Source organism: Somniosus microcephalus, chromosome 27 (genome assembly GCF_052327205.1).
Source record: "Somniosus microcephalus isolate GS21.2 chromosome 27, FLI_Smic_1.0, whole genome shotgun sequence".
NCBI lineage: Eukaryota > Metazoa > Chordata > Chondrichthyes > Squaliformes > Somniosidae > Somniosus > Somniosus microcephalus.
Window position 1 is genome coordinate 24,030,186 of NC_141013.1, and position 15,625 is coordinate 24,045,810.

General features: G+C 44.6%; 1 protein-coding gene across 3 annotated transcripts in view; it reads right to left on the bottom strand.

Moving 5' to 3' along the window:
• Positions 1-1,357: 1,357 nt before the first annotated feature.
• Positions 1,358-15,625, bottom strand: part of aqp9b (aquaporin 9b) — a 105,194-nt gene continuing 90,926 nt past the window's right edge. For 2 of the 3 annotated variants that reach the window (XM_085968717.1, XM_085968718.1), the window contains 2 exons: positions 13,189-13,406; positions 1,358-1,856 (listed from right to left, as the gene is read on the bottom strand). In XM_085968717.1, the coding sequence (XP_085824843.1) occupies positions 1,523-1,856; positions 13,189-13,406 (552 nt within the window). In that variant the 3' untranslated portion in view covers positions 1,358-1,522. Of the gene's footprint in view, positions 1,857-6,736; positions 7,742-13,188; positions 13,407-15,625 lie in introns of those variants that run through there. The other variant, XM_085968719.1, reaches the window with a different exon arrangement.

Consider the following 15,625-nt stretch of genomic DNA (forward strand, 5'->3'; position numbering starts at 1 on the left):
AGAGAGGAACTTGATTCTAGCATCTCAAACATTTATCCAATGAGATCACTCAGAGAAACTTCCAGGCTTCTGTTCTTAAAATGATCAGTACAGATAATTATGAATGAGAAGATGCACTTTCATTTTGTACACCAATCTTGAGGGCTGAAAAAGACCTTTAAATTAATTATTGGGATTTTCTCACAGTTTTAACTTCATTTCATGTAAAATGTAACCTTCTAGAGCCATGAATTTCCAAATTAAATATCTGAGTCAAACAAACATTCTCCACGGATGTTGCCTGACCTGCTGAGTTTTTCCAGCATTCTCTGTTGTTATTTTGGATTTCCAGCATCTGCAGTATTTTGCTATCATTCTGATTGGCCAATAATGGCAGTGAGAATCTCATGAAGATAAATAGCATGATAAGAAAAGCAACCAAAGGACAGGTCAGACATTGGCCCGGATTTTGCAGTAGAAATAATGGTGTTTTTTAAAAACTTTTTCTTTCTGTCTCTTTTAAAGAAAAAAATGAAAATCTTGCATTTATATAGTACCTTTCACGACATCCCAAAGCGCTTTGCAGCCAATGAAATACTTTGTGATGTGGAGTCATTGTTGCAATGCAGGAAACACAGCAGCCAATTTGCGCACAGCAAGCTCCCACAAACAGCAATGTGATAATAACCAGATAATTTGGTTTTATTTAGTGATGTTGATTGAGAGATAAATATTGGTCAGGACACTGGGGATAATGTCTCAGCTCTTCTTCCAAATAGTGCCACGGAATCTTTCATGTCCACCTGGGAGGGTAGATGGGGCCTCGGTTTAACGTCTCATCTGAAAGACGGCACCTCCGACAGTGCAGCGCTCCCTCAGTGCTGCACTGGAGTGTTTTTTGTGTTCAAGTCTTCTGGAGTGGGACGTGAACCCATGACCTTCTGTCTCAGAAGGCAAGAGTGTTACCCACTGAGCTACAGCTGACACCTTTACCTCGCTCTCTTAATCCCATCTTTATTTCCCTCTCTTTATTTCTCTTTCTGTACTTGATTTAGCATTGAATGAACTATTCTAACTGACACTTCCTGCTTCAGACTTTGCACGGCTCAGGAATGATTCTTCAATCTGATTGGTTAAGGAGACACACCGTTGCCTGCCCTGTTTACACAGATCTCAGATCCCCTGCAGAGGGCGCTGCACCAAAATGGCTTTTTAATCACTGCAAGTTCCTGTGCAAAAGCCCATAAAATATCTCTGAGCAAGTGTAAGTGTAATAAACGGCATTCGCCACTGACCGCAAAATCCGGGCCAATATGTGTTCTAACAGGTTGACATTTGCAATTGGACATGACAACAAGTATTGAATGCTCCAGTCACATTAGATTTTAGTTTCAATTTTATTTTTACATGTATTGATAGCTTTAATTATTTCAATGGGATTATACATTTTGCTTCGTTTTCACTCTACAGGATATTTTGCATCTAATCCCAGGAGACCACCCATAGCAGTGCATGAGTAATTAATCTCTGTGCAAACCACGTTCTAGTTCCATCCCTTCCATGCGTATGAATTGAGGATGCCCATCTCTCTGAGCTTCCCCTGTGGAACCCGACATTGGTCGCTGGCTTTCTCTGCTGCCTTGTAGCTCAGTCGGTCTATCAGTTGCTTCAGCCTCTCTGGGCTCAGTGCCTTGTGCTTTTGCGCCAATTCTGCTTCGATCAGCCTGTTTTGCTGCTGGTATCCACAGGGTGGTGCTCTAACTCCTCTGCCACTGTGCAGCCGCTCCACTGTTTGCTGAATCTGACGACTTGTCATTCTCTGGTGACTGAGGGGCAAAGGGGCAGCGGTGATTGTACCCCATGGCTTTTTTGACATCCTAATAAAAACAATGGAAACATGTAAAGTATGAAACATCTATTCTACATTCTATTTCCCACATTACAACAGTGACTACACTCCAAAAGTACTTTCGCAAAATACTGCGGATGCTGGAAATCCGAAATAACAACAGAAAATGCTGGAAAAACTCAGCAGGCCAGGCAACATCCGTGGAGAGAAATAGAGTCAACGTTTCAGGTCGAAACCCTTCGTCAGGACTGAAAAAGGGTTTCGACCTGAAACGTTGACTCTATTTCTCTCTCCACGGATGTTGCCTGGCCTGCTGAGTTTTTCCAGCATTTCCTGTTGTTATTTCTCCAAAAGTACTTCATTGGCTGTAAAGCGCTTTGAGACGTCCGGTGGTCACGAAAGGCGCTATATAAATGCAAGTCTTCCTTTCTTTCTATTCATGACTTGAGTATTTAGATTTTTTTTGAATGTATGATCTTTCTGGAAAGACTATCTGTGGTGAAGCTATGTTTATCTGACTACAAAGACTACCCAAGGTTGCTCATTATAGATATAAGAAATCACACAACACCAGGTTATAGTCCAACAGCTTTATTTGAAATCACAAGCTTTCGGAGCGCTGCTCCTTCTTCAGGTGAAGGAGCAGCGCTCCGAAAGCTTGTGATTTCAAATAAAGCTGTTGGACTATAACCTGGTGTTGTGTGATTTCTTACATTTGTCCACCCCAGTCCAACTCCGGCATCTCCACACCATGGCTCATTATAGATAGACAGGCTTCGCTCTTATAATAGGACCACTGGGCTATGTTTTAATGATGCAGTAGAATAGATAATAGACGTTAGTGACCAGCATAGACATCGCCACATGCTTTGTTTGGAAATGTAAGAGGCCCTCAGGGATGTTATCAGACGATGATACATTTATAATATAATTTGCATATCAAGCTTGGCTCGGTTGGTAGCACATCTGTGTCAGAAGGATTGTGGGTTCAAGCCCCACTCCGGGAGCTAATCACAATCTTCTAGACTGACAATCCAGTGGAGCACTGAGGGAGTGCTGCATTGTCAGGGGGTGCTGTCCTTTAGAGGCACCAAAATGAGGCACTGTCTACCTTTTTCTGATAGTTTGGTTGCAAAGGAAAATAACTGTGTCCAATTGTAGAGCTTATTAGTAGAACTAGACAAAGAGACACTCATGCTACTTGTTATAAATCTCATCATTCAGCAAGAAACTACTCGTGAAATAATGCTGGACGGCCAGCTGGTGGCGCCGTCCAAGGAGTATAAATACTCGGGTTTCGGCCCCAGCTTTTCAGGGGCATTTTGTAAGACAAGGAACTAGTGAAGTACAACTAGACATCCATGTTCTGAAACAAGTTGACTAAAGCCTTGCTTTATACTCAAACCAAGTGTGTAGTGAGTTTTATTACATCACTACTGTTTCTGTATCTGCAATGGCCGGTCTGCTGTTGGTTCTGGCTGGGGTGTGCGGAGGAGGCTATGTAGTCATAACAGATTCAGTCACTTTCACAATAGCAAAGAAACTCTCAAAAACTAAAGCTTCTTATGCAAGTCATAGTTAGAATGCTCCCAGTCTAGTTTGCTCTTCACCTAGAATACTACCAGTCCCTTCACCTTTGAATCCACACTGTTACTGTGTTTTTTAAAAATTCATTCACGGGATGTGGGCATCGCTGGCAAGGCCAGTATTTATTGCCCATCCCAGTATTTATTGCCCATTTGTTGTCAGACTGCCTATTTGACGTCAAATCCTGGATGGGCCAGAATTTTCTTCAATTCACCATCGTCAAGAAAGAAACTAATCCTGACCAGAAGCTTCCGAATCCATCTTTCTCATTGGCTGCTTGCTCAGCCCGAATCTGCTGATGCACAACCTTGACTTGAACTGCAAACCCCACACCCGGTCCATTGCCAAGACTGCTCACTTCCAGCTCCGGAACATGGCCCACCTGTGTCTCGACTGAACCCCCATCACTGTTGAACTCCCCATTCATGCCCTCATCACGTCAAGTCTTGATTTTTCCAATGGTTTCCTCGCCAACCTCCCCAACTCCACCGCACACAAACCCCAACTCATCCAGAATTCTGAAGCCCATATCCTATTCTGCACAAAATCCTGCAAACCAACCCCCTCCCCCTCCTTGTTGACCTCCACTTGTTCCAGGTCCTCCAATACATCAACTTCAAAACCGTCGTCTTCATCTTCAAATCCTGTTTTAGCTTTGTTCCATCCAACCCCTGTATTCTTCCCCAACCCTACATCCCATCACACACTCTCTGCTCTTCTACTTTACCTGAGCTCCATCATTGAAGGCAGAGCCCTCAGCCACCATAGCTTCACACTTTGGCGTTCCCTTCCTTAACCTCTCCATCTTGTTACCTCTCTTCCCACCGTTTTAAAAACTTACTTCTTTGACCATCCTTGAACACCTCCCCTGAATTCCACCCCCGACAAAATGCTCAGTGTCCACTGCTGCCCCTGTAAAATGTTCTGGGACATTTCAACACACGATGTGAATGTAAAGTTGTTGGTGTATGCCTAGAATGCTCCCAATCTAATTTAATATAGAATGCTCCTGGTCTAGTTTGTTATACACTTAGAACAATGCCAGATTCTCCAGTGTGTTGTTGATGGGCTAAATACACAAAGTGACTTTCTCTCACCTGCTTGGAGTTTTGATGTGATCTGAGCTCCTTTGCGTGTGGTCGGAGAACTACAATCGACTCTGAAGCACTCTCATGAATCCATTTCCCATTTGAACTGTCCAGATATTGAAATGCAGTCGAATGGTCAAATTTAACTTGCTGGGTCCTGTCCTCTTCCTCGCAAGGTCCTGGTGTCTGATTTTTAAGGTAATGGTTGTATTTGTGCAAATATCTCACTACAGTGTCATTCCAATAAGCGGTAACACAAGCAGAACAAGTTGGACTGAAAACGCATGGAACTCAACCAAAATATTGAGATGAAAAGTAAGTGCACTTTTTGTATAATTGTAACTAACTCAACTGATTCAGCTGGTTGCTAGGCTACAGCTAATACAATTGTGCAGGATAGATAAACACAGCTCTGTCAGCTGCCCAAGTGTTCATAGGTGGAGCCCAGCCAATGTAAGGTTACCAGGGCAACAAGGTAGTAAACAAACCAGCAGCAGAATTTGGCAACACAAACATTTTCAGGGAAAGAATCTTAGTACATGTTTATTCCAGACTAACTCAATAAAGAGCAGAAAAAAACCTAACCAGTGTTTGACGGTTTTGCATCGTTGATTCATTTTGATTTAGTACTGTAATAGTAAATGTTCCCAAAGCCAGAGTACAGGGGCCGATAGAAAATAGTCAGCTTGGCTCAGTTGGTAGGACTCTCACCTCTGAGTCAGAAAGTTGTGGGTACCAGCTCCATTATGGACGTGAGCACATAATCTAGGCTGATACTTTAATGCAGGGCTGAAGGAGCGCTGCATTATCGGAGATACTGTCCACCATTTCTAAGTTTGGGCGGGGGGGTGGTGGGGGGAGGGAGTTCTGGTCCCAAATGCTGTGGAGATTTGACTCCATAGTGCAGTGATTGCAGAGGGGGGTCAGATTGTGGGGTGGGGGGTCAGTGATGGTGAAGAGGGGGGTCAGTGATGGTGAAGAGGGGGGTCGGTGATCACGGGGGTATGTCGGTAATCGCGGGGGGGGGGGTCAGTGATATCATGGGGGCGGGGGGGGGGGGGTTCCAATCGTGGTTAGCTTGGGAGCTGGGAGGAAGAATTCCTGCTCCTCCTGGCCCACAAGCAGTGCTGGAAAAGCACTTGCCTCTTCCACGCGGCAGTCCTTGCCTCCCTTTAGTTGCTGGGTAAAATCTGGAAGAGAGATAAAATCTGAGGCACTCAGCCTCATTAAAATATTTAAATGAGCAGCCCGCCTCCTGGGAGAGGGTTGGTCGCCCGCCCTCCGTTAAAACGGGTTCGAGGCAAAAGTTCTGACGAAAGGTCATCGACCTGAAACGTTAACTCTGTTTCTCTCTTCACTGATGCTGCCTGGCCTGCTGAGTATCTCCAGCATTTTCTGTTTTTATTTCGAGGCAAGTTGGGTTCGGATTTGGGATTTTTAATATTTTTACATCCCACCCGGCCCAAATCCACCCATTCTTGGGGGGTTAAAATTCCCCTCGCTATCTTTCGGGTGAAATGTTAAACTGAGATCTAGTCTGCGTATAAATCTCCAACTATTTAAATTAACAGTAGAAAGATCGTTACAATGCCGGCCGAATATCACTTCTGGTGGGTAAAGTTCCCCACAAGCAGTGCGAGGTTGGAATGTTATCCCGAGCACCTTATCAGGTCTCTCAGCATGACCCCGTCTTTGTTAAGCGGGAAAATGCTCAGCCACAGCAGGGTTCTACAAACAACAATGAAATGAATGAATGGATAACACAGAAGCAAAATACTGCAGATGCTGGAAATCTGAAATAAAAACAGAAAATGCTGGAAATACTCAGCCAGCATCTGTGGAGAGAGAAACAGAGTTAACGTTTCAGGTCGATGACCTGTCGTCAGAACTGGAAAAAGTTAGAGGTGTAACGAACGTTAGAATGAGCGGGTAATCTGGGTTTGGTGGCGCTGGTTTTATCAGAACCTCTTACAGGTGCAGCAGCCCGCATCTGCACTTCACATTCAGACTTAAAATGTCCAATTATTTGCAAGTAAGTTGTCCAGTTCTACGTAAAGCTGACATTCTGTTGCAAACGGGTAAAGATGTGATGGTGAAGAGTAGAACAAGGCCTTGGCAATGACGCAGTTAGAATCTTCCATACTACACTGCTGATTTGTAAAATAGGTATTAACAATAACACAGCACTGTATTGAGTTACAGCATAATCACAAAAGCAGATGGAAGCTTGCAATGATTTTAACTTTATTTATTGATATAAAATTTATTCAAGTATAGGTTTTAGTTATTCTGTAAAGCAACTCTTAAAGAAGCACTTTGGTATGGGCCTGTGAAAATAAAATATCAAACACAAATTGATGTGCTTTGGACGAGATTTGTATAAACTGATAAAAGCACCATTAACACTTATGATAAATGTAAATATATCTTTGTAATACAAAGTATAACTCGAAAGTACCTTTTTATTTCACAACTATCAGTAGCCTAGTTGGTGTGCCACACTTTGTACAATGGTTATGGCTTCCAGAACAGTGTTAATCACCACTGTGACACCACTCTGCATGGATGTTGGATGCCCAAATATATAAATAAGTGCATATGTGTGAGATAAGCAGAATGCACACAGCAGGACAAGGTGGTATAAGGTACAGTAACCACTTGCAAAGCAGCTGATGTAACTCATTTACATCGATGGTGCCTGTGAGCTACGCAGTCCTGCTCCCAATTTACTGTCTAATAACTTACTCATGGCTTTGTTACTCAAGAGTTGCCAGGTTTTCCTCATTGGATATTGCACTGGTCTCAATTCTGTCTCTTCTCTATTTGGGTGTCAAATAGCCTCTCAGGGTATAACTACATAACATTAGATTGGTTATATAATAGTTTGTGTGATTGATAACTCTGCCCCCATCACTAAAATTATAACCATATTCTCATCACTCATTTGTCAGGAGAATGATAAAACGGTTTTTGAAATTAATTCATATTCTCTTCACAGACCCAGATGCCAATCCTAGTTGGTGGCTCTTCACTCAATGTTCAGCATCATTTGTTACACTGTATTGAAATCATTTCATATTTTGCCTTCCCTTCGATTTGCAGTTCTGGAATACAGCGGCTCTCCTTTGGGATCGACTCTTTGTGGTGCAGCTCAATTATCAGAACATAAATGGAAGTCCCGAGCACTCCTCCAATCATTGGTGCGATGACAGGAACCCACCACCAGCCATCACCCGCACTGTGTGGACAGGCAACAGGTAAATATTAGATACAGTGGCGGAGTGATTCACTCATTGTTGTTGCAATGCCAGACCAATGTCCCGGCCTCTTAGAATCTGACAGTTACTGTATGCTGTATTCACACAGCTATTCAGTGTGTTTTGGGTTCAGAGATGTTCAGGAGAGTGAAGTTTGAATGGTTTATAAATGTTATGCAAATCCCCAATACTAGGTCACACCACTAGCTCATTTCTTGATATCTATAATTTGATATCTCCTGATCTCTGGACCTGTGTTGGATGCATATTTATAAAGAACACATTTGCTCTTTCGCTACACCAAACACACTTCTTCCCCCAGTATTTTTACAAAACTGCTTACAACTCAATTCTAAAACCCTGGAGAGTGTCATAGGAAACTAGTGACTAACAGTCTCTGTATAACTGTCCAAGTCCCAAGCCCACCACATACAACCAGGGTTCAAATTAGATCTAAAAAATATTCCGTCATTTCTGCTACCTCATAAGTCTCTTTCTCCAGCCTGGTTAAGTCTTTCTTTCCAGCACAAAACAAGTCTCGTTCCCTCACCCTGAACTCTCTTACAACAAACAGTCTCTCTGACCGGTCCAGACAAACCTATGTTCCTGATTCAGATCAACCTCCCTCTCTGACCCAGGGGAGCTTTTCAAACTTGTTCCCAAACCTATCTCTTTATGGCTCACAGCAGGCTCCACAGGCTGGAATTTCCTCATCTCACTCATTTAGTAGAAAGAACATGAAGTGGGGAAAACCACCTTTATACACACTGGGGCCTAGAAATTCAGTATAGCCCCGTTTGGGGCGTTAGATCTGGCGAAGCGCTAAGAGTACCGCCAGCTGCGACTTAGCGCCACCTGGCGCGATATTGGGTCGTTGCGCCCCTGATGGTGTTTGCGGCGGTAAATCAGGCGCTGCACGCGACTCTTAAGGCGCTAACGCGGAGGCGCTACCCAATATCGCTGCGGCGGGGCGCAGCACAGGTGCTTTCAATAATCACTTTCCCTGAGACACACTGGCGCTGGCCAGCTCTTAAAGGGGCCAGTCAATTGGCATCACCAGACACACTCACTGCCTTGTAGGCCTTCAAAGCGGTGGGAGCCTACCTGTGGTGCACCAGCCTAGCAAGAAATGGAAAGGGTGAGGCAGAGGGCGGAACGCCTCACTGATGGGGCATTGGATGCTTTGGTTGGCGCAGTGGAATCAAGGCCAAGGAAGATGGTCGGAATGTGATTTATGTTTTGGACAGTCTCCCGGGTGTGAGAGGCAGTTATGTGTCAATGTATTAGTTTTGCTTTCTGTTGCCATAGCTTTCTCATGTTTGAAGGAACCACATTTTGTGAAATGAAACACTTTCTTCATTTACAATGGCCATGCCTGCTATTTACATGCATCTTGCCCTTCACAGGCTTGGGGGTATCAGACCGGCTGCAGATCTGGCTGAAGCAGCTGGTACAGCTCAGTCACCACCTCCTTTCTAAATCGCAGCCTTCTGACACACTGCTCCTCCGGCATGTTCATGTAGGAAAACTGCTGTTGGAAAACCCTGCCAGCGTAAGGTCTGCTGTGGCGACGTCTGTTGGCCCTCCTCCGTCTGGCCATGCCCGCCCCCCTCTCCCAGCGTCTCAGTGCCCTTTCCAGATGATTCAGCAGCAGGACGTTCCCCTCCAATGCAGGCCCCATAATAAGTGCCCACAGGAAGGTTCCCCGTTGTCAAGGCTCACCAACAGCAAGGCGATGGTCAGAAGGCTGCTGTTCCTCTGCCAGCGTGGGCCCAGTGGTCAAATGGCTCTCAGTGTGCAGGTCAGCAACTCTTTGTAGCTCTCGAGGAAGTTGTGCACCAGAAATGTCTGCCGTTTTTAAACCACACCAGTCCCCTTTAAATAACGCTCCTCCAGCCCGAAAGCGACTTGGTAAGGCCCAGGAAAACTGTCACTAATAGCGCCAGGCGCTACGGAGGGGGGCGCCACTGAATTTCCCGTCTGGGGCGCCGAAAAGGCGTTGCACACTCAGATGACATCATAATTAGCCTGCGCCCATGAGCGGGTGCTAAGCGTTAGCGCCGGCGCTAAATGCATACTCAATATGGGGCGAGGCGCTAAACGCCTTGCGCCCCACCGGAATTTGGCTATCGCCCCAGTTATTGCCCTCTTTAGGCGCTAATCCCTGGCGCAACCAACCGAATTTCTAGGCCTAGGTTTTTTGCTAAAATTAGTGAGCAGAAGAAAATATATCTTCTAGGACAGGGTTTACAACACTCTACAAACTTCAAACATGTTTGTCTAACCCAGCCTAACCAAATGGGCATCACATGACATCCCCCACCCACCTGCCCAGCAGCTTTCTCAGTATTAAAGTACCTCACCAAACCAGCATATACAGGAAGCAAAGTAGGATCCCACTCTGCGCAAATCTGTGCAGCTCACTAACACAACGCCACAACCCACTTTGTTACTCACATGTTATTTTGTTGTGTTGGTGAGGTCTATCAATATAAATTCCAGCAGGATCCTCGATTAACATATACTGCTGCAATCGTACCGTTCCCATATTACTCTTTATATGGATGTTCAGATTTCTTGCTGTTAGCAGCAGTGTTTCAGTCTCCTGGGGTAGATTTTCTATCTAGGGGCTGAGGGCTTGGTGCTGCAGTCGTCCTTATTGCAAAAAAACCGAGCACAGGCTGCAAATGCGACAGCCAGTTTCTGCACAGCAAGGTCCCTCAGACAACAATGTGACGATGACCAGATTATCTCTTTTAGGTGTTGGTTGAGGGATAAAAAATTGGCCAACACACCGGCGAGAACTCCCCTGCCCTTCTTCGAATACTGTCATGGGATCTTTTATCTCCCCGAGAGGGCAGAGGGGACCTCAGTTTAAGGTCGCATCCGAAGGACAGCACCTCTGACAGTGCAGCACTCCCTCAGTATTGCGCTGAAGTACAGCAGTGCTTCATTCAACAGAGGTTTCAAGACAATAGTTAGTAAATTAGGTTTCTTTTGAATAAAAACACAGTATTTTCTGGTAAAATTTCCAATTTGTGTTGTTGCACATACCGTGGCTGCAGTTTACTGTGAATGAATTCTAATGTCCTTGTTATACTAATCTTGGCAATGGACCCGAGATGGATTAGACAACACATGTCATTTGCACGTCTAGTCTGTGTGGTCTGAACACAAATGGACACTCTGAAACTCAGGGCACCACTGTGCTTGCGTGGTCACAGTACAGACTGCATCGTGCTATTATGCAGCGAGTATAACCTGGCATGCACAATTCTATTTATGTACCAGCACATCGGGTACCGAAGGATAGATATAATCAGTGCGCGTGCTGCCAGGCTAAACAAGCCTGAGGAGCTGAGCTTATGTCAGTTGTGGCTACGGAGCAGCTCATGATAGCATCACTCGCATTAGATTCTGGAGGGTAGACTGTCACCAGTCTCCCTATGCCAACACAGCCAGATGGCACCATCTGGTATCCTTCAGTCAGAAACTTCCTCAGGATTAAATGTATAATTCAATATTTGTCCTCATCGCTCCTATGGTCAGCATGATGAAAAACTGGGAATTTATTTTGATTGCAAGGTTATTAATAGGACGCCACATTCTGCATCCAGCCTATACTAACATTTTGACTTGGAGGGCCAGGGACAGTAACACAGCTGATGAAAGTGGGAAGAAGGACATTTGGTGCAGGGGCAACTGCACAGTTGGACTCTGAAGATTATAGGGAGAGGGCTGTAACACTTGCGCTTTCCTCACTTGACTAAATTTTAGGGAAAGCCGAGGCATGTATAAAGCTGCAGTTCCCAGGATTATACTCAGATTTACTTTCTCACTAAAATTATAAAACAGAGGAAAATATATCCCCTGGGGGTTGTGCTGAGCCATGAAAGGGGGCTTCTTGGGGTGGTTGGAAAATGTACTAAACTCTTCTGGGTCAGGGAGCACGACTGATCTGAGCCAGTGACTTATCAGATCTGGTTCTGTGCAGTGAACTGCTGTGGAAAGTAGAATCAAAGCATAGAGCTCTCCAGGCGAGCTCAGGCAAACGCTGAAACCTTAGAAAGACTTTCTCACTTGCCAGGGTTCTAATTAAATCAGGAAGGGTTTGTTTTGTTTCTAAATGTAAAACATGGTGAGCTGCGGGATTGATATATTATAGAAGGGGGACTTACACAGGATATGCGGCACAGAAACAGGCCATTCGGCCCAACCAGTTCATGCCGGCATTTATGCTCCACTCGAGCCTCCTCTCGTCTTTCCTCATCTAACTCTATCAGCAAAACCCTCGATTCCCTTCTCCCTCATATGCCTGTCTAGCCTCCCCTTAAATGCATCGATACTATTTGCTTCAACCACTCCCTGTGGTAGCGAGTTCCACATTCTCACCACTCTTTGGGTAAAGAAGTTTCTTCTGAATTCCCCATTGGATTTCTTGGTGACGATCTTATATTGATGGCCTCTAGTTATGCTCTTCCCCACAAGTGGAAACATTCTCTCAGTATCCACTCTATCAAAATTTTTCACACTTTTAAAGACCTCTATTAGGTCACCCCTCAGCCTTTTTTCAAGAGAATAGAGACCCAGCCTGTTCATCCTTTCCTGATATGTATACCCTCGCATTTCTGGTATCATCCTTGTAAATCTTCTCTGCACCCTCTCCAGTGCCTCTATATCCTTTTTATAATATGGCGACCAGAACTGTTCGCAGTACTCCAAGTGTGGTCTAACCAAGGTTTGATACAGGTTTAGTACAACATCCCTACTTTTCAATTCTATCCCTCTAGAAATAAACCTTAGTGCTTGGTTTGCTTTTTTTATGGCCTTGCTAACCTGCGTCGCAACTTTCAGTGATTTGTGCATAACCCTCTATTCCCTTCTCCCTCATATGCTTGTCCAGCCTCCCCTTAAATGCATCAATACTATTCGCTTCAACCACTCCCTGTGGTAGCGAGTTCCACATTCGCCGCCCTCTCTCTCTCTCCCTCCCTTCTCTTTCTCTCTCCTCCTCCGTCACCTTCTCCTTCCTTTCCCTCCCTCCCTCCCTCTCTCTCTCTCTCTCTCCTTCCATCTCCTCCGTCTCGAGCAGGTTGGCCAGTCTCACCCTGGCTGATCCACCGCAATTCCCGACTTCCAGTCGCCGCTTTACAAACCACACCAAACGACACAGTTGGATTCTGAAGCTTACAGCGAGAGGGCTGTACCACTTGTACCCTGGGGGCATATCTTGCTTCACTAATTTTAGGGATTTTAGCTGGAAGCTAGCTCCGCCCACAAAACTGCCCCCCCCCTATCAAAATAATGAAGATGGCGAGTTTCCGCCGATTGCGCCCATTGCAACCGCTCGAGGAGGCTCTTCAAACTAAGCTTGGTTTTTTTTAGGCGTAGAGTTACTACTGTGCTGAAATTGTCCATCGTCACATACCTGAAAACCTCAAATCCCCATCCGGCCACAGCTGTAAAGAGCCGGGGTCCAAGGTCACGAGCTGGGTTTATGGGACAACCACAGTTGTAGCCCATTGAAAAACCGATAACCATGACGATCAGACCAATCACCACTGGCTCCAAACCTTTGGGTACCCCATCATTCTTAGAGTCCAAAATGGCCAGAATAGAGAAGAGCAGTGCAGCAGTGCCCACTATCTGTAGAAGCAGGAAGCACGTTTCATCAATTACAATGATATTTGTCACTTGCATAACGTCATTTACATTTTCACTTGTTTTCCATCATCAATTCACAGGGAAAGAAACGATAGACTCTACCAATTCAATTTCCTGTTGCTTTTTGTTTCTCCAAATGATTTTAAAACGCGATGCAAGGTATTTCAGTTCCTTATTTTACTAGATGTAACTGAATTGACAGTACAGGTCGCAATGAGCGTTCATGTGGCATCCATTTTGCAATTGTAGCTCTGAGAAGTATGGCGATATCCTTTGACTGACAGATGGAAGTTCATAGAACTGGTTTTGGGAAATCATTGGAGAGTGGTGTCAGGAAGACTGAAGCTCGAGTCCAAAGAAAAAAATGTGTTACAATTAGTTCATGATTCCCACTGCATTCATGTTTATAATATGCGTCTCGCAGGGATCGGTGTTGGGGCCTCAAATGTTCACAGTATTTATTAACAACTTAGATGATGGCATAGAAAGTCATATATCCAAATTTGCCAATGACACAAAGATAGGCGGCGTTGTAGGTGGAAGCATAACATTACACAGGGATATCGACAGATTAAGTGAATGGGCAAAACTGTGGCAAATGGATTTCAATGTAGGCAAATGTGAGGTCATCCATTTTGGACCTTAAAAGGATAGAGCAGGGTACTTTCTAAATGGTGAAAAGCTAAAAACAGTGGAGATCCAAAGAGACTTGGGGGTCCAGGTACATAGATCATTAAAATGTCATGAACAGATACAGAAAATAATCAAAAAGGCTAATGGGGTGCTGGCTTTTATATCTAGAGGACTAGAATACAAGGGGGTAGAAGTTATGCTGCAGCTGTACAAAACCCTGGTTAGACCACACCTGGAGTACTGGGAGCAGTTCTGGGCGCCACATCTTAGGAAGGATAAACTGGCCTTGGAGGGAGTGCAGCGTAGGTTTACCAGAATGATACCCGGACTCCAAGGGTTAAACTACGAGGAGAGATTACACAAATTAGGGTTGTATTCCCTAGAATTTAGAAGGTTAAGGGGTGATCTGATTGAAGTTTTCAAGATATTAAAGGGAGCAGATAGAGTAGATGGAGAGAAACTATTTCTACTGGTTGGTGAGCCTAGGATTAGGGGGCATAGTCTAAAAATTAGAGCCAGACCTTTCAGGAGTGAAATTAGGAAACACTTCTACACACAGAGGGTGGTAGAAGTTTGGAACTCTCTTCCGCAAACAGCAGTTGACGTTAGATCAATTGTTAATTTTCATTCGGAGATTAATAGGTTTTTGTTAACCAAAGGTATTAAGGGATATGGGCCAAAGGCGGGTATATGGAGTTAGATTGCAGATCAGCCATGATCTCACTGAATTGGTGGAACAGGCTCGAGGGGCTGAATGGCCTACTCCTGTTCCTGTTTTCAGAATGAAATGTTAACATATACTTTACTTAAGTAAGTGCTAGATACACCATAATCACGTGACGACATCAGACTTATAAAATAGTTAATTGCAAATAAGACACTGGCCTAGAAAGTCGATTAAGCCCAAAAACGGGCGGAGCCACCGTGAGCCAAGGTTAATGGCCGCCCGCAAAAAAGCGCGGGCAGCACCGGTATTTTGCTGCCGCCTGCTGATATAAATGAGCGCACCGCAGAAGCTCCCGTGCAACGCGCTTTTTCCAGCGGTAACATCAGCAGGAGGCCGACGGTCGGGTCTAAAGGATCGGTGCAGCGATCTCAGGCAGTCACCTTATTAACAGTTACACCCCCCGCCCCGCCCTGCCTCCTTCCAAATCCCCAAACAATAGAAATTGCTATTTCCTGTCTTTATCAGATATAGGGCTAGTTGAGAAATTAAGATTTTCAATAGGAACAAAAAAATTCTCTATAAATTTTAATATTTCTTTGTTTAGCAGGTTCATCAGTATTTTCTTTGATATAAACTGGATCTTGATGAAAAGATCAAAAAATAAATTAATCAACAAGCTCAATCTGGATCATATTAAAGAATTTTTGCAATAAACTGAAAGACAATTGAAGTCAGTTATTTGGGTGTAACTTATTTAAAAGTAGCGCGGTAAATGTGATTTGTACAGAATGTGTACTATACTATAAGTAGGTTTATAGCTCACCGGCGCTTTCTCCTGGCTCTACGCGCTGTCAACAGCTGCGCACACGGGCGTGCTTTGGAGAGGGCGGTAAGAGGAGCG